General features: G+C 48.0%; 1 protein-coding gene across 6 annotated transcripts in view; it reads right to left on the reverse strand.

Annotated features, from left to right (window-relative positions):
- NCAM1 (neural cell adhesion molecule 1) overlaps positions 1-20,242 on the reverse strand; it is a 792,292-nt gene that overhangs the window by 285,660 nt on the left and 486,390 nt on the right. For all 6 annotated transcript variants that reach the window (XM_078682361.1, XM_078682362.1, XM_078682363.1 and 3 more), the window contains exon 3: positions 13,977-14,192. In XM_078682361.1, coding sequence (XP_078538487.1) covers positions 13,977-14,192 — 216 coding nt within the window. The remainder of the gene's footprint in view (positions 1-13,976; positions 14,193-20,242) is intronic.

Consider the following 20,242-nt stretch of genomic DNA (forward strand, 5'->3'; position numbering starts at 1 on the left):
ATCGCCATTTTACATGCACACATTTTTAAGTTGCCTTTTCTCTCTAAACACAATGACATTTGACACACATTTATTTGTGTGCACATGTGGGATACCATTCTTGCTTGCAACACCATTTCGTAGGCACTATACCAAGACATCTTGAACATTCTGCACAAGGGCTAACTAAGTTCAGCACGCATGATGTAATTTGTTTTTTTGGCCACTCGTCGACAGAACTATCATAATAGAATAAACAACAGCAGCCTGACGGGGATTTCTAAATGGTAACATGAAGGATTTTAATATATATATGACATCAAACATTTGTTTATTCAGAGGAGCATTTCGCTGGCACTAAGAGGTCGGTCCATGCCGGAATTCCAGCTCAAGTGATTCCTGTCACCTCATGCGAGGGATGCTGCCCTACTCTACACCAATATGGGCAGTTTGCTGATGGTTACCCACAGGTAATAGGGAGCCAGACCACCTGGACGGGGTTTTGGCAGATCTACTCACCTTAGACACAATGAGGTAAAATGCGCTAGGTAGGAGTACACTATATTAGAGTACTTGTATGCAAGCACATAACTTTCTGTAGTCTGCAAAATGGTTGGATTGTTCATCTTTTTCACCATTCTCATAATGCTAATTACTGTATTCTGTTTTCTTCTATTAATCATTGCAGCGCATGTATTTTTCTCAAGAATTACAATGCTTCAGTCAATATTGGAACTGCGTGGTGGGTAGTCATTTTCTTGTGTATCTCTTTGGCTATGCATAAGTATCTGAGCGAAAGGGTTCTAGATCTGTTACCACGATTTCCTTGGGGATTCAGAGTTGTCATGTTCTAAGGTTGCACACACATTTGTTACTGTGTAGGGTATAGGGTGCAGATGGTGCGCTGTAAGCTAGCAGGACTACAGGCTAACATATCCGGAGGGGTGCTCAACATCAGTCTCGCACCAGTCCAACGTTTATGTTGTCCAACAAATGACAGTTTTACTTGAGAAAGTACAAGCCGTACAACATCAGAGCCTGAATCTGCAACTATTTATTGGCAAGTATGCAGATGCCAACCACTGGCCACTGTACCTAGCCTTCATGGACCTGTCTAGAGCATTCAACCACGTTAACATGTGCAAGCTTTCGCCAATATTACCTGACAAAGGGTTGGACGCTGCCTTGGTAAATTTCTCACATTTTTTCACCTGAATTTAACTGTCAGGTTTGGATCTGGACGGAATGGTGAGTGCATGGAGCTATTCGGCTTACGAAGAGGGGTCCAACAGGGTCACATTTTATGAGTCACCATTTTATTTTCTGTGGTCAGGATTTACCGGCGATTGGCCAACTACAGGTTTCACTATTACATTACGCTGATGATGTGGTGTTGCTGTGTCATGGTCCGACGTGTGTAGTGGGGGGCTGTGAGGACTACGTCTCCCAGCATGCACACGGACACATACCGGTTGTTGCCTGGAGGACTGGCGGATATAAAATACCGGCCACCAGGGGGATCCGGTGATTGTCACTCGCTTCTCCAGTCGGAGCTGTTGGCGGCTCCTTGTGTACTTGCCTCCGAACTTCCTGCGTTACTGCCCGCCTCAAACGCCGGACGAAGAATCGATGCCTACGCGCCTACTGCGCCTGTCTGCACCATCATCTCCGAGTAGCGGTAACCACGCTACTACCTATCCCGCCTCGAACGCTGACCAAGGATTCGGTGCCTACGCGCCTCCTGCGCCTGTCCGCACCATCATCCTTGAGTAGCGGTAACTTCGATACTTCCCCTCCTGCAAAGCTACGGAAGGTACCCGGGCCGCTGAAGGAAGCGCCTCGAGGTACCGTTGCACGCGCCGTCTGGGCGTGCCTGAGTTGCCAAGAAGGCTTTGTCTTTTCCCTTGCTGAAGTGGAGGGGGCTCCCTCCTTGGTATAAATGCGGTAGGAACCGGGGGAAGCTCACGGATGCCCAGCTCCCCGAGATCCCGCAATTACCCAGCACTATACCCTTACAAGGGAGTTTGTATTCTTTTTTGTTTGTTTTCCACGGTCACTGCCGACCAAGGGCTGATTAACGGTAGGAACCGGGGTGGCTCACGGATACCCAGCTCCCCGAGGTTCCGTTGTCTCCACGCTCTCTCGCCCCGCACTTTTACTCCAGATTACCAGGCTCACAGAACACGCTCTCAGGAAAAGAGCTTCGCTATCCCTGAGTGAGTTCCATTGTGGGTGGGCAGGAGGGGGTTGCTGGAAGGGCCCTTTCTGTTGCAGGGCTAGCGGAACTTACCTGTCCTTTGTGTTGCTTCCCCCCACCTGCAGGGATTTCCAAAGACGCACTCCTGAGAAGTATCAGGAAGGTGACGGCAGACATTCCTTTGTACTTTCCTACATTCCCAATTTGCGTTCCCCAGCTCCTGCTCTACTGTAAGGAGGCTATATCTCCTCCGGTGGGACAGTGCGGGGGGGGCTTTGAGAACTAGTCATCGTTCCCGCTGGATCTCTCTCTCTCAAGGTTAGTGCACCCTTGGGGGACTACGACAGAGTGACAAGCCGACGACTGATATCCAGCTTGAGCGATGGACGTGAGCGCGGTGCTTGCCTCTTTGATAGAGACTATGACGGCACTACAAACAGAGGTCGGTGCGTTTCGGAGCGAAACGCAGGACTTAAGAAACAAAATATGTACCATGCGCAGAGAGGTCGCAGGGTTAAGCAGGACGGGCCCCTCACAGGCGGGGAGACAGTACATTAGGGACTGGACATTACCCCCGCCCTTGAGTAGGTCTGTAGCACAGACAGGAAATAGCATAGAATGTAGAGAGGCTCCCCCTATTCAAGTGGTCCACTCTCCTCAGATACCCCTTGCGGCCCCCAAATGTTTTTATGGAGACCCTAAGAAGTTCGGTATTTTCCTGAATCAGTGCAGGCTACATTTTCTGTGTAAGCCTTCCATTTTTCAGGACGACCAAACCAAAACGACCTTTGTCATGTCGTACCTGGGCGGAAACGCCGCTAGCTGGTCTATACCATTATTAGAGAGGGATGATCGTTTGATACACAATTTTGACGAGTTCTGCACGGAGATGCGCAAGCTGTTCGACAGGATGACACACCTGCTGTCCTCTGATAAGGAACTGCTCACGCTGAAACAAGGCACCCAGGATCAGCTTGTTTACGTAACTACCTTCAACCGCCTTGTGGTAGAAACGGATTGGCCACCGAACAAAAGAACCTCTTTGTTCTACCAAGAACTGCGGGGCAAGCTGAAGGACGTCCTAGCCCAGGTTGTCCATTTACCACAAACATGTGAGGAATTAATTGATCTCACTATTCAACTGGATCACCGGATCAGGAGAGGAAAACCGACAAAAGCAAAGGTGACTGCAAGTTCTTCATTCCCCGGATTAAGGCTGCGCCAGGAGAAGGATCTCCAGCTACGGGCGCACCCGAACCCATGCAGATCGGAGGGACGCTAGGTCCCTTGAGCGTTGAAGAACGGGACAAAAGACGGAGGCTTCGTCTTTGTCTGTACTGTGGCAAGGCCGGTCACTTCATCAAAGACTGCAAGACACGGAATAAACCCCCATTCAAAGCTTCGCCTCTTAAAACCCAGGCTGTCGCTCAGAGGGTGTGGGAAACCGAGGAGAACCCGGAAAACGAGTAGCCCCGAGCCTGTGTCAGACCCCAGGGTTGGGGCACGATTCTACGGAAGAGTCTCGTGTCATCGCCAACACAGTGCAGTGCACTGTACCCCACATTAACGTGTGCGTTTTCTTGTGGTTGGAGGACGGGGTGCTCAAGCTAGTCCCGGCCTTACTGGACTCCGGCGCCACAGGAAACTTCATCGATCGTGCATACGCGGAAGACCTGGGGGTGCCTCTACAAAAGAAAGACCACCCCGAACCTGTCAAGGCAGTGGACGGAACTGCCCTGACGTCTGGACCCATTCGCTACCACACAAAACCCCTCGTCATGCAGTTCGGAGCTGATCACTTTCAAACCATACAATTCGATCTGATTGATGCGCCGCACTTTCGGTTGATTCTGGGAATGACGTGGCTGACGTTTCACTATCCAACAGTAGGATGGGCCAGCCGATCGGTGGTGATGGATTCGCAGTTTTGCAAGGATCACTGCACCAAGCAACGTTTGCTCACTGCCACTCATGAAGACACCCAAACGGCATTCCTTTCCACTGGTTGTGTCGAACAGAAGGTAGGCTGCGTATCAACTATCCCTCCTGAGTACCTGTCTTATGCCTCTGTCTTCAACAAAACCGAAGCAAGCCGCCTACCGCCTCACAGAGACTACGACTGCCGGATTGAGCTGATCCCAGGTGCGACGATCCAGTGTAGTCGTGTCTACGCGCTTACGGAACCTGAGACTCTCCACCTCAAAGAGTACCTGGACGCATACTTGGCCAATGGCTTCATTCGTCACTCCTCGTCCCCTGCCTTCTCCCCTCTCTTCTTTACCTGGAAGAAGGAAGGGGGCTTGCGCACGCTGATCGACTATAGAGCCATAAATCGAGTCACGGTAAAGAACAGATACCCCCTTCCTCTGATCCCGGTGTTGCTGGACCATCTGAAGGGAGCCAAGATATTCACCAAACTAGACCTAAGGGGAGCCTACCACCTAGTGAGGATGAGGAAGGGGGACGAATGGAAGACCGCCTTCCGGACTAAATTTGGGCTCTATGAGTACTGCGTTATGCCGTTTGGGCTCTGTAACGCCCCGGCGGCATTTCAGTACTTTATGGACGAGGTGTTAAGGGGTCCCTTGGACGTGTCATCTATGGTCTACATAGACGACGTCCTGCTTTATTCCACCACTAAGACTGAACACGTTAGGCATGTATCCCAGGTCCTGGAAAGACTTCAGCAGCATGCTATATACGCTAAGTTGGAGAAGTGTCTTTTCCACGTTCCTGAGGTTGAGTTCCTGGGCTACGTCATCAACGCCAAAGGGATATGTATGGAAACCCGAAAGGCGGAGGCCATAACTCAGTGGAAATCCCCCAAGAACCAGAAGGAACTGCAGAGCTTCATAGCCTTTGCCAATTTCTACCGGCGTTTCATTAAAGACTTTTCACTGGTTCTGCAGCCGCTGTCCTTCCTCCTCAAGAAAGGAGTCAAGTTTGTTTGGTCTGCGCAAGCCGAAGAGGCCTTTCAGGTTCTGAAGAACCGTTTCACAGAGGCTCCCTTCCTGAGGCATCCAGCTGTACTGCTTACAAAGAGGAGCTCAGGGGATCTAAGAAACAGGTCGACCCCCTCTCACCATAACATGTACAACACTAGACCTGTTCTGTGGGTGAGTGTCCTTCTCCTAGCCCTTGCCAACTAATAAAGTTATTTCGTTGGGACAGCGGCTTTCTCATCAACCGTCATAACTTACTGGGTGGAGATCACCTTATCACATTTAGAGCATCAATTTAAAAGATTAAATGTAAAAGATTGCGCTCTTTTCGCTCTAAATTCTCTGTTTCTCAACCCTCCCGTCCCTAAGGAATTGAAAGGATGGGGTGCAGAGAATAGGAAAAGTGTAGAAAGGGTGATGGAGCCTCACGGGAGCGACACCATGGAGGCTAGCTGGATGGTACTCGCCTGCTGCCTAGGTTCTCATCATCAGCATCCACCACTCGAAAGGAAAAGTGAAGATGTGCATACAGAAATATAAAGGTGTAGGTGCTAGGGTATCCGTGCCTGTCTATACACCAAGCCTGGTGTGTTGCAGGTATGGACCCAACGTGAGGAGAAGATGTGACAAAGACTATAACACTCTAATCCTGTAATAGTAAAACCGAACTTTATCACACTAGCCTCCTGTACTTTATTCTGTGCTGTGTGACAGTTCAATTTAAAAAGCCGACATGTTTCGTTTCCCCTATACACTTACGGCAACTTCTTCAGGGCGTGGGTCTGTCACTCCAACCTGCACCAACTTTCATAAATGTGCCATATGTTGATGCTCGGCAGGTATACCTATACCTTGAGCATGGGTGTGCTCACGTCACTCCTTGATGTTTTTATGTTTTTATGTTTTTGGTCCCTTGTGCTGCCCACGTCAGCCGGGAACTCGTGTGTCGCTGAGCGTTGTCTCAGCCCATCATCCAGATGTACAACAGCCTTTTATTCTCGAAATCAACGCCTCCTACTATGCCTTGGGTGGAATCCTTTCACAAAGACACCCTGACACAGGACAGCTCCACCCTGTGGCTTATTTCTCCAGGAAGTTGTCGCCGTGTGAAGTCAACTATAGCATCTCAGACAAAGAACTGCTTGCCGTAAAAAGGGCCTGCGAAGAATGGAGACACCACCTGATGGGGGCTCGCCACACCGTGGAGATATTTACGGACCACAGAAACCTGCTGTTCCTGAAGACGGCCAGGGCTTTGACCCCTAGACAGTTGTGGTGGTCCCTCTTTTTCGCAGATTACGATTTCGTGATTAAGTACTCGCCTGGAAACAAACACGGCAAGGCGGACGCCTTGTCCCGGCCCAACGACATCATACGAACGGAAGACACCACAAACCTCGCACCCCCTGTGCTCACGAGGGCCGTATACCCTGCACAAGAGATCGCTCTGGTATTAGACTCCGACTTCCTGAGGGACCTTAGGGAAGAAGTGAGGGGGATGGACGCACTGTCCTGGATACAGGAGAACCCTGACGATAGGCGCCAGGAGACAGCCCTTCTGTCCCATCAACAGGCCCTCTTCCTGCCGTCTACCGCCTTGCAAGAAAGGGCTCTAAGGTGGGCTCATGATTCCTCTCTGGGGGGTCACATGGGGATACACAAGACCACCGCTCTGCTTGAAAGACACTTCTGGTGGCCCCGGCTGAAAGAACTTGTCCGTCTCTACATCTCTGGATGTGCTATATGCTCCCAAAGCAAGACTCGACACACCAAACCAGTGGGACTGCTGCGGCCCATCCCTGTGCCAGACGCCCCTTGGCACACGGTCTCCATGGACTTCATCGTTGAGATGCCGCCCAGCAACGGACACACTGTCATTCTGGTCCTGGTCGATCACTTGACCAAAATGGGACACTTCGTGCTCTTGATGTCCATCCTTTCTTCCGCCGAACTGTCTCTCGTCTTTTTGCAACATGTGGTGAGGGCACATGGGATACCGGCGGTTCTCATCACAGACCGCGGTTCGCAGTTCACTTCTCGGTTTTGGAAGGAGTTGTGTTCTGTCATGAAAATAGACGCCCGTCTCTCATCCAGTTACCACCCACAAACGGACGGCAAGACGGAAAGACTCAACCAGACCCTGGAGCAGTACCTGCGGTGCTTCACCCTACACCACGATAACGATTGGAGTACCTTGCTGTGGACGGCGGAGTTCGCCTACAACAACAGCGTGCATACTACTCTAGGCTGCTCCCCCCTTTTTCTGAGTGTATGGATATAATCCGAATATGCTGTCCTTCAGTTGGCCTGTAACCTCTAAGCATCCATCCATACAAGCACACCATGCGCATCTACGTGCAGTTCTTAAAACGCCAAACGACATCTGTTGAAGGCTCAAGAGACTAGTAAGAGGTATGCAGACAAAAAACTTACCCCCGAACCACCCTACCAGATAAGGGATAAGGTGTGGTTGTCTACGGCTCACCTGCACCTGAAAGGCTCCAACCGTTTGAAACCGAAGTACGTAGGGCCCTATGCCATTACAAAGATCATCAATCCTGTGGCAGTAAAACTACAACTCCCCCCTACATGGAGAATACACCCCGTGTTCCACGTCTCCTGTTTACCACACTCTAGATTGACGGCTGGGCCTGACACCCTTGAGCTAGAGGGGGAGGAGGAGTACGAGGTGCAGGCTATCCTAGACTCCAAAAGAAGTAGGGGCCGGTTGTTTTACCTCATACACTGGACAGGCTATGGCCCGAAGAACGCACTTGGGAACCCCTAGCTAACCTACATTGCCCCCGACTGTTGCGCCTGTTCCATGCGCGGAATCCAACCAAGCCTGGCAGTCCGCAGGGACAGCGGCCGTTGCGGAGGAGTACTGTCATGGTCCGACGTGTGAAGTGGGGGCTGTGAGGACTACGTCTCCCAGCATGCACACGGACACGTACCGGTTGTTGCCTGGAGGACTGGCGGATATAAAATAACGGCCACCAGGGACATCCGGTGCTTGTCACTCGTTTCTCCAGTCGGAGCTGTTGGCGGCTCCTTGTGTACTTGCCTCCGAACTTCCTGCGTTACCTGCCCGCCTCAAACCCCGGACGAAGAATCGATGCCTACGCGCCTACTGCGCCTGTCTGCACCCTCATCTCCGAGTAGCGGTAACCACGCTACTACCTATCCCGCCTCGAACGCCAACCAAGGATTCGGTGCCTACGCGCCTCCTGCGCCTGTCCGCACCATCATCCTTGAGTAGCGGTAACTTTGATACTTCCCCTCCTGCAAAGCTACAGAAGGTACCCGGGCCGCTGAAGGAAGCGCCTCGAGGTACCGTTGCACGCGCCGTCTGGGCGCGCCTGAGTTGCCAAGAAGGCTTTGTCTTTTCCCTTGCTGAAGTGGAGGGGGCTCCCTCCTTGGTATAAATGCGGTAGGAACCGGGGGAAGCTCACGGATGCCCAGCTCCCCGAAGTCCCGCAATTACCCAGCACTATACCCTTACAAGGGAGTTTGTTTTCTTTTTTGTTTGTTTTCCACGATCATTGCCAAGGGCTGATTAACGGTAGGAACCGGGGTGGCTCACGGATACCCAGCTCCCCGAGGTCCCGTTGTCTCCACGCTCTCTCTCTCCGCACTTTTACTCCGGATTACCAGGCTCACAGAACACGCTCTCAGGAAAAGAGCTTCGCTATCCCTGAGTGAGTTCCATCGTGAGTGGGCAGGAGGGGGTTGCTGGAAGGGCTCTTTCTGTTGCATGGCTAGCGGAAATTACCTGTCCTTTGTGTTGCTTCCCCCCACCTGCAGGGATTTCCAGAGATGCACTCCTGAGAAGTATCAGGAAGGTGACGGCAGACATTCCTTTGTACTTTCCTACATTCCCGATTTGCGTTCCCCAGCCCCTCCGGCCCTGCTCTGCTGTAAGGAGGCTATATCTCCTAAGGGGGGACAGTGCGGGGCGGGGGGGTGCTTTGAGAACTAGTCATCGTTCCCGCTGGATCTCTCTCTCTCTCTCAAGGATAGTGCACCCTTGGGGGACTACGACATGCTGGCACGCACACCAAAGAGTTTGTCTCAATTATCACTGGGTTTCATCAATTTCATGATGGCCCTAGACATGGAAGTTAATTACACCAAATCTCATATTATAGCGTGTGTGCCCTAAAAAAACAAAGGTAGGGACCAACAAGCTGTCAGTATTAACTTTCTATACTTGGGGGTTTGTTCCGAATCTAAGAAATTTTTACATTCCAATTTAGATAAAAGGCGCCTTAAATTTACAGAGTCAATTGGTGTTCTTTATTACTGGATTTCCAGGGATTTCGGGCAAACCGATAGCATGTTTTTTTTTAATGTATACAACACAATGTGTCCCTGTTTAAACATATGGTGTGGGAGTTTGGCGCTACGATGACATATCCAGTATCAAACTGAATGCAATTATTTTTGCAGCAGACTCCCATTTCAGCCTCCATGCTTTCTGCACTTTGTCAGCCATGAGGAACTGGGGCTAACTTACATTAGGGATTTAATCAAACTTTCACATTTGATGCGTTGGTTATCTTTATGGAACAGCCCCCAATTTTTTTATCAGAAGGCTTAGCTGCGACCTCAGGATGAATAGTTTTCTCTGAGATAGCCCTAAGTATTTGGAACGCCTTGCCCCCTACAATCAGACTGAATCCCTCGACTGCATCTTTCAAGAGAGTCAAAGTATTACTTATGAACACATTTCTGCCTTGGATCCTAGGATCTCCTCCCTTGGCACCTCTCATGACATGTCAATGACACTCATGACTACCGCTCTCCTCCTATGTTATTGTTTTTCATCTATAGGTCCTGATATTGTGTTGTACCCTCTCTTATCTGGGTGCTGCTTTATTCTGTGTTTTTCTCGACTATATTATTGATTTAGTTTGTCTCTGCTCTCTGAACAATTGGAAAGCGCTCTGATACCCGCAAGGGTCATGTACGCCCTATATAAAACTTTCAAAATAAATAACTCGATTGAAACAGAACAGTACAACACTGCCTGCTGTGCTACTCACGATTTATGCTTTTAGAAGTCACTGCTTTCAGAAGTCATGGGGGCTTCTTCCTGGGTAACATTTTGGTAACAAGGGTCAATGAATAATGTTAAGAGTTTTTATTTTTAATCTATGTTTATTAAACTTCATGCAACTGTAAAATGAACCTTACTAATTCTGATGATCGATTCACGTTTCTAGGATGTCCTCAGGCAGGACACAAATTCAAAGGTGGCATGCAGCACCATGCCTTCTGATACAACGAGTACCCTCGACAATGTGGCTTCTGTGAGGCCGAACACCAAGGCACTTAGAGGCACTTAACCTGAATCATGCGAACCATATTGAGGACAATGCTTATTTTATGGGGGCACTATTACAAAACAAAAAGTTAAGCCTTTTGCTGTAGCCTACAGGGCATGGCAAAGCCGGGTCTTGACAAGTAAAAGGGGCGCAGGGGCAGCTTTCGTAATCAGAAACACAGTGAAAATGAGGCTGTGCTCTGTCCTAAACAGTACCTATGCAGGAGACACTGTTATTGGTACCGTCCGCCCTTCCTTTCCCAGCTCGCACCCCGAGAATAGGTAATGTGACAGCGGCAGCATCCAGAGCCGTGCTTAGCAGCCGCTTCTTTACACTGCAGCTAAGGCTGGTTCCTTCGACTACACCGAGGGCATGTCTTCCTGATGATAATGTGTGGAGTCCGATTTGAAAGTACACTAGCCCTGATGCCTTGGCAGTCTTGTGTAGCTCACAGTGCACTGGCCCAGCGCCTGGTGTGCCGCAGACGCAGGTGCTGAGGGGAAAGGCTGAGGAATGAAACCGAGTGATGGAGTTTGCACAGGAGCCGCCGGGGCAGCATCAGAGGCCCGCTCTGCTCCGATCTGCCTCATTTGAACGGAACGGGCACAAAAGCCCTCGCATCTGCCTCGACAGGTCCGCCTCCGCCGGCGCGGGGCTCTCCGCGGCCGGCGCTAAGCGCGGGGGATTTGGCAAAGCTGGCGCGGATCAGCCGGGAGGCGCTTTGTTTGACTTTGCTGTGGGAAGGGGCGCCCATGCTCGTTCCCATATGTCCCACTGCTGATAACCTGGGAGAAAGAGCAACCGCTCCCTCCATCAAGAGCCATGACGTGTCCCCCTGATAACAGCTCAATATTCACGAAATTGGTTTATTTCGTGTCAGACACGGAAACGCTAGCGCAGTAAAAGAGGCGAAACGTGACGCATCGGGTAAGGTGTAAAATATACAAATGGGCAGTGGTGAGATAACAGCATTTTGGTTTAAGACAATGTAGCCGCGTCTTCTGTCTACCTATGCACCGGCCGGCCCAGTCTGAAGAGGCCCCATTCGAACAAGGTGCAGAGTGTCAGTTCATCAGAGATGCACCATCAGTGCACCCAGAGGTTACCCACCGAAGCCAATGGCAGTCTTTCTAGGAAAAGATCTAGTGTTGTCAAGCTGCTCACGACTAAAAGGGGGATTTCCCGGTAGTTAGATTGAACCAGACAAGGGATGTCATAATGAAGCAATTGTTCACCTGTTGATATATACAAATCCGAAGTAAGAGGGGAGGAAATTAGTGAAAACCCCCAGAACCCATATAAGGTGCGTTGGTGCCTTGCGTTATTATGTACCCTTCTGGCCTTGGAGTAAACGCACAGAATGAAAAGTTCCACAAAATCAATTTGCAACCCTCCGAGCTTAATACTAGATGGTGAGATTATGCACAACATGTGAATCTGTTAACGCTGAAGCGTGGCTAGGCCTCACAGGCACATAAGACCAAAAGCAACACAGACATGGAGGTACAGCAGGTGCACCCGCCTCCCTAATGTCGGCCCTGTCACATGACCTGTGATAAGGATAGAGAGGCCAGTGATATACCTCTAGAAGGAAGGAGAGCTGTCTGCCAGACGTGTCCTCATGGACACATCAAACACACACATTCTGCATTAGAGAATTTGGGGGTGCAGCTGCTGGCAAAACACTATAGATCAGACTATGTCTGCAGTACTGAAATCAATACATTGGTTCCAAGTAGGCAATTTTGCAGAGAAACGTTCATCACTCACCCTTCAAATTAAAGAAGACTTTTTTGCTTTCACAAAACAATACTTGGCTGTTTCCTCAACAATGCCCTTCTAGCTCCTGATTCTTTTTACATCACCAGGAAGCCATTTCACAGGAAATACTGGACGTTAGAAATACATACAACACAATGATAGACTTCAACAACAAACATAAGGAGCCTACGATGGGTGAACCACCTGGAGATATAAAATAATTTATGAAGATTGAGAGGCAATGCCTTCAGTTTTTATCTATGTCGGAAAAGAAGTGACAATCCAGTTTGTCTTACTTTCCAGTCTTTACAGCTCAGAATATCTGCCAGGGTGCTTGATTGATTGAAAACAGCCCATGTACTCATTTGCACTACAGCCTCATTCAACTGGAAGATACTGAGCGACAGTCGTAAGGGCTAGCAACATGTTCGCGACAACTTGATGTGCATCTTCTTATCCCTTATGACCGAAGGTCCCAGGGCATTCACTCTGAGTGCACTGACAGCTGCCCTGCTAAACTCCAGGAAGTCCTCAGTGAGGCTGATACAAGGAATGGGTAAGGGATTGAGGAACACCTTGAGGAAGTTATCATTCAGGGCCAAACATACCAAAAGCGATGCTGATGAACGTTCTTACACCATGAACTTGAAGGTACAGTTAATATGTGCTTATCTCATTCTACTAATGTCTTTATAAACTGCTTGAGACAAGCAAACTTATGGGTTTTTGGGCCTACTATGCTGGCACTGCCCGCCTTGGGGGCTTTGCCGGTAGCTTTTATTTCCTTGACTTTTAAAAACCCGTCCAACAGAGATGGGGCTATGCATGCTTTGGTGTGGGTGACTGCCCGATGAATAGGGACCTCTGAAATAGCTGAAGCGAGGATGTGGGCTCACAGAGAAACGTATGTCAATAAAAGGAGCAGGCGTGGCCGGTTCAGGTAAGAGCAGTGAGAAGGGGCGGTGGGAGTCGATAGACGATGGGATAGGGAAAATAAAACAAATAAATAAAACCACTTACCATGCGCTTGCCGCATAGCGAGCGCACGGTAAGATGTTTTATTCATTTATTTATTTTATTTTCCTTATTCCATATCCCGTCTTCTGCCGACTGCCCCCCGCCTCACCACTCTTACCTGTACTGGCCACGCCTGAAAAGGAGTGCACAATTTACAAGAGAAAGGACATAGATTTAACAATGCTCCTTTCCATAAATGGTCCAGCTCAGGCTATATAGTCAGTCCTTCAGTAGAAAACAGCTGGCACCGCACAATAGGGAGATAGATGTACCCAACATAGACAGGTTCTTCTCTTAGCCAAGGATAATATCGTTGCCATGATCACAATTTGACACTAAATTAGCGACGTAAAGGAGGCCAATTTACAGCTTGCTTTTCCTCTCTCTTTCTCTCACTCTTTCTAAAGGAAGATATTCTAAAAAAAAAAAAAAAGTTGAATAGTTTAATATCCAAATGTGTGCAAGGAAATCAAACTAGAATAATGATGGGAATGAGAATTTGGCGGCAAAAAAGTAGACAGAAAAGGAAAGCAGGGAGTGTTTTAGAGAGAAAGAGAGCCCAACACAAAGAGATAAGCAAAAGTCAGAAAGTGAGAATGAGAAACAGAAAAGGAGAGAATGCAAAGAAGGAGACTAAACAAAACCAAAAAAAAGGTATCCCCTTTTCAAACCAATTCCTCTTATATAGCTCCATTCAGTACAATAAAATCACAGAAAATAAGAAAACAAGCACAAAAAATATGAACTCCTTACGGTAAATTTGCACGTTGACAGTGGCCTCCACTTCTCCTTCCCCTTCTGTCGTGGCAACACATTTGTAGATTCCAGCGTCATCGATGTCCACATTATAGATGGAGAGAGTTGACGAGACTTCATCATTCCGCACAATGGAGATCTCTTGCTGGTTTGCTGAAATCTTTTCTCCACTTGGAGAAAACCAGAAAATGTCCTTGGCTTCCCCACCAGTCACTAGAAACCATCACAAAGAAATTGTGTTAAAAATAAGACACAGAAGGTAACTACAAAACTATACAAACATTGGCAAATCCAAAAGGTCTGGGTTGAATTTGTAGCATAGACTCAAACATTTAAAAAGACTGCTGCTACTGAAAACAAATCAAATCAAACGTATCTATGTGATGAAGAATTTAATGTGTAACAATTCAGTGTATTTATAAGATGTAAAATAGTCCCTCGTTCATTGGAATCCAAGCCTGCCTTCGGAGATGGAATTGTACACCAACCAGCCAACAGCATGAAGTGAAAGAACATTAGTTTCTAGTCACGAGCTATAGTCCACTCTGTGTATATTTTACAGACTTGGTAACAATAAGCCTCGCAGAGGCCTGCACTGTCAAATCAGACCTCACAAGAGTCGAGAAGTAGCCAAGGGCAGTTCTACGAGCAACAGAAGCATGCAGGGGTGTGTGGTAATGAAACATGTTAGTGATTATCACACGCATCATCAAGGCCTTGCTTAAAAGGCAATCTATGGGGAAACGGTACACTTATGCAGCTGTAGGTTGCGTTAGTGACCGAACACTGCCGGAAGAACAGTGGGATTGAAACTTCCCCTTTTAGAAAAGGCTCTTACAGCACTCCATATAGGAACAAGGTGGGTGGATAATGCAGCAAGAGAAAATAGGCATATAGTGCAGTGTCAAGGAAAAACAAGCAAGAACTGAAAGGGAATAATGTTCTACAGTGACTGATGTTTAGATTTAAGGCAACATTACTGTGTTATGGCAGAATGGCAGTGTTCCTCACATGAATAATGCGAGTATTGCATCATTTCAAACTGAGGAAGGGATTCCTGGAAACGACTTGTACAATATGTTGGCCAAATGAAGGCATCAACTCACAGATGTTAACATATGACACATGTACACAGCTCACATCAGGACAAAGTCCAAATCACATGCATAATAAGTCATTGATCCTCGATAATGCTTTTTCTGGTGGAAATTGTACATAACTGCAGATTCCTCCTCTTGTGAATTCCTCAGATTCCAGACTGGCTCCGGGAACTCTTGAAATAAGGTCTCTGCACAACTGGTGACACCTTCAATTTCTCGCGAGGCTTTGTCCCACCCATGGACATAATGACAAGGAGCTGCTGAAGGTGCCCACCCTGCAAGTTGACTGAATGTATCTTTTACCATCAGTGTGTTAAAGGTAAGTTTAGACTTCATTAAATACCCGTAAGTCAAATCTAAAAAACGGGGAGGTGGGCAGACTGGGAAGAATCGGCGGTTAAATAGGGTAGTCACCAGAATGAACATTACAAAAGGTAAGTGACATTCTTCTGATGGATTCTTTTGATCACGGTTTCCTCACTTTGTGAATCAATATCAAAGCAATGCCCAAGGAAGTGGGTCTGGACTTTTAATTAGGTAGTACTGCAGCACTAAGAGGGAAAATTGGCCTCTCTGTGGACTTATGAATTAATGCAGGTGGGCCTGGTGAAAGCATGGGCAGATGCCTATCTGGGTGTGTGGCAGATGTCCACAACTGGAACACCCTGAGCTAAAGCATTAGCTGCTGCCTTTGTACAAAGGCCCTCTAGAGAACTACCCTTAGAACACGATAGTCAGGAAAAAGGGTTGTATGCGGAGGCGCAACTGACAAGGCCTACAACTCGCCGAAGCAGCATGTAGAAGTGATGACAATGACAAACAGGGTCTGCAGTTAAGAGTCTTAGAGGACAACTGTGAGGAGGCTCATAAGGAGCATATATCACGAGTGTTAGGACAAAACTGAGGTCGCACAGTTGCACTGCGAAGGAACACTGAGAAACATAAGTGAAAACCCTTTTAAAAACATATTACAACAGGTGATTTGAATAATGGGGACTGATCATAAAAATTAAGGCAAGACGAAAGGGCCGATATGTAGCCCTTAACATAGTTCACAGCAAAGCCTTGGTTGGCCAAAAATAACATGAATAAACGTAGAATCACACATTCTCGCCTGCAGAGCATCAACCTGCTTCTTTCTGAATCTGGCCACAAACTTGGACAAGCAGCGTTAATACACTGATTTGGTGTAAGGACAATAAGCAGTCAAAATTATACCAACCACCTCAGAAAATAGGAAGATCAGTGCCACTCAAACAGCTCTGCTCAATCTCTACGCTTGAGGGTATAGAGTGTGGAGGTTCAAGAGCAGCATCTGCCTTGCTGCTGGAGCAGCAGGTCCTCCCAAAGAGGAAGCCAAAGAGGAGGGCAGATGATCAGTCAGCGGTTGGGAGTACCAGACCACCGCTTTTCGGTCCCTCCTGACTTTTTTCAGGATCTACAGAATCAGCAACCAGGGCATACATGGGTGTAGGAGGCCGAAGTTGCACAAATGAGATCATGTCTCCTAGAATCACTTGAGGAGGAAAATCCAGAGTGCAAAAGGATGGACAATGAGTAATTTAAATTGCAGCGAATAGGTCAACAAAAAGTAGGCCCCCACATGAGGAAGATATCTTGGGTCAAATGTGGATGCAGACGTCACTCATGACTTCAAGGGGCCGCACTAGGCAATTTTTTCAGGGACATAGTGTGATGTACCAACCACCACTAAAGTCTCACAGTTCCAGACAGAGGGCACAAGACCACACTCAACCCTGCTTGTTGCAGTGCCACATGACGGTAGTGTTGTCGGTCAGCCCATGGATCAACCTTCCCTTCATGGGAGGCAGAGGGCTTTGTTGGTACACGGATTCCATGTGGCTCCTGAATATTTATGTGGTGGCTCTCCTCCATCTGAAATCAGAGACCTATGTTCTCCAAATGGCTTCCCCGGTACAGAGATGGCACATGTGTAAGCACATGTGTAAGCACATGTAAGCTATGGAAGAAGCAAGCAAAACAGCTTGCCAAACTTCAAATTAGTATCCGCCATCCTCCACCAAAGATCCTGACCAACCTCATCCGAGACGTGGATTGATCCCTAACTGCAGCCGCAGAATTTAAGAAAGGGCCCATATATGGCAACAGGTTTGAGGCATCGGTAGAATGTGCAATGCCAAGAGCCCAAACAGCCCCAGACGCATCATGGCCGAGGCAGAATCCTTTCACCTGGAACATCGGGATCAGAACCTGAATGTCCATGTTTTATTGCAGGGTAGGAAAGCCTTCAGGTCAACTGTGTTAAGAATGGCACAATATAAGGAATACACTGCACCAGGTGCACATGGGATTTGGGATCATTGATGGAAAACTCCAGGATGGATAGTAATGACACCATTGTCTGCAATTGGTCTAGTATTGCCTTCGGCAGTCAGTCATCGAGGACTGTGAACACGTGTATTCCCATCCTACGAGGATGTGCTGAAGCACGAACAGGAAGCTCATAAAGACCCCACGGCTTGACATAAGGCAAAGGGTAATATGGTCAATTGGAAGTGGTCTGACTCCACTACAAAGTGGAGAGAAATCCTGTAGGTCTGCACAGGGCCGGACTGACTACTGGGCGTTTTGGAATTCTGCCGAACTGGGGGCAGAGTTCACTGCAGTGGGGGCTGATTTCGTTCATGGAGACCTGCGTGTACTTCGAAATATTTAAAGCAAAACAAATTTCGTTCAGTACACGCAGGTCCCCATCAACGAAATCTGCCCTCAGGTCAGCAGCACTCCATAACGCCCGGTAGCCAGTCCGGTCCTGGGACTGCAGGACCAGCACATGAAAATACACATCCTTCAGGTGCAGGGACACCAACCAGTCATTAGGATCCAATCCATCCAGAATCTGAGTATGTGTCATCAGTTTTAACTTCTACCCATTTGGAGGAATGAGTTCAAGAGTTTGAGGTCCAGAAATGGTCTTAGTACCCAGTACTTCTTTGGGACCAGAAATTACAGGGAGTAACTTCACTCCTTTCTCTTCATCTGGTACATGCTCACTTCTTGGCTAATTTATCGAATGTATAATCCACTTTCTAATATTCATGTACAGCAAATGGAAATGACAAGCAGAGAAAAAAATCAACTCAGGAAGCTGGAGCATTAGTACCTATAATTTCTTTAAGGCTACATTAGTCTTTTCGGAAAAGAGCCTACACCCATCAAATGGCATGTCCATCAGGGAAGTCTGGACGTCCCCTGAGAATCTAGTGAAAAACACCTAGCCATGTCATCTAATAATAACGCATAGCAAGGATGCAGTGCCCAGTCCAGAATGTAGCACATTCTTTGTATCATCCTTACCATTATGTCCTCTTTTAGTCAAAGTGTTAAAAATTTCCTCATTGCCAAAAAAAACTTTTGTGCATCCAAAGGGCACAACATTATGACACACGCTCCCGCAAACTGCATTCAGAGAGCATACTGCCAAACTGGCAGAAGAAAATACTTTTTTGCCTATAGCGTTGATTTGCTTTGACTCTCTGTCAATTCAGATTTACCTTTCTTTTGGGAGGCCTATACCAGAAGGCTTTTTGGGAAAATGTGGATCACATGGCACAGGCCTGTGACATCTCACAATAGAGCGACTCAAAGACGGAGCTGACAGTGGTTTTGAGTGAGGCCTCAGTTGAAAGCAACACAGACTCAGAGGTCTAGATTGCAAACGATCTGTGAGGTTAGCCTTAGCCTCTTCTCTGGGGCTAATAAATCTAGGACTTCCACAGACCTGTGAACCACCTCTGTACAAGAGGCACTTTTCAACATAGGAGGCCTTAAAGATGAACGCAGGACAGTCAGCAGAGAGATATCCAAGCCACTGGCATTTTGCGAATCGAGGTTGAGTACCCAAAATCTGTACAATGAGGTAGCAGAACGCTATCTGCTTCCTCATCATCATAGTCATCATGTGGGACACGTGGGAGGCCCTGAAAGCTGTCCGAATCTGATCCAAATTGTACTGTACTGCGGCCTAGACAGAAGGACTGGAGGAGAGCCCTCTTCATCAGCACAAGCATGTGTTTTAGTAATCATGTAACTCGACATTCGGGAGGCTACAGCTGATTGTTATGGATCCAGGGCCTGGGCCGCTGGTGGATTCAGAGCTTGCATCTCCGGAACCATACCCAGAATCGATGGAGGAACAGGATGTGGGGCCTGCAGTGTTGCACAACTTGGAGTCATGCTTGGTCCTGAGGAACCATAACAGACATCATGTGGGTCTGCCACCAGCATGAGTGGCACCAATTAAAAGCTGTCATATTCGGGGGCAACATCCTTGAACGTTGCCAAAGACAAGAATTGATTAATTCAGTGAAAAACCAATGTCATAAGAGTGGATCTCTGAACCTGCATCTGCAGTCACAAAAAAGATAAAGAAGCATCATTAAAGAGCGGTGGTGACATTTAAGTGTTTCAGTGTCGCCTGTTGTCGTATCTGGAGGTGAGGCGGAGTCGCCTTGGAGTTCATGCCACCTGGAAGCAAGCAGGAGATTTTGCATAGCTTACCAGATCCAGTGTTGAGCCTTCGAAGAGTCACAGGGAGAGGAGTCTGCAGTTGGAAAGAGCTATCAGAAAATGAGACCAGACCCTGCAGCTGGTACTACAATCCATATTGCTCATTATCAGTGCTTTAAATGGGCCGGTACTCACCGGTACTGAGTACCGGCACTTTCTATTTTTAACCTCCCGAGTACCGGCACTTTTTCATCGCCACGGAGCGTACCGGTACTCAGTGGTACATGTCCTGCTGAGGATGAGGCTGTCTGAGCGCGACTCTCAGCCAAAGCGCCAATGTAGCCCTTTGCCGAGCCGCTGCTGAATCATTCAGTGGTGGCTCATTACATTTTGTTAGTGTGGCAGGGGAGCAGGCTCAGTATCACGCTGTGAGTGACAAGGTCCGATCAGACCCTGCACTTTAGATCACAAGTGTGAAATGTCGCGGCCACTCAAGGTGCAGACAACTGGCTGAGAGTCTGCAAGGAGAAATCCGTTGGAGGTAGGAATTGCAAACAACATTTTTAATTCTGTGGTGAGCCTTTTGTCTCAGTGAATGTCTGCTTTTGTGTAAGAGAGCGGAAGCAACAGAGAGAGCATCAGGACATTATGTGAAGGTAGTTTAACCGAAAC

This window comes from Lissotriton helveticus, chromosome 3_1 (assembly GCF_964261635.1).
Source record: "Lissotriton helveticus chromosome 3_1, aLisHel1.1, whole genome shotgun sequence".
Classification (NCBI taxonomy): domain Eukaryota; kingdom Metazoa; phylum Chordata; class Amphibia; order Caudata; family Salamandridae; genus Lissotriton; species Lissotriton helveticus.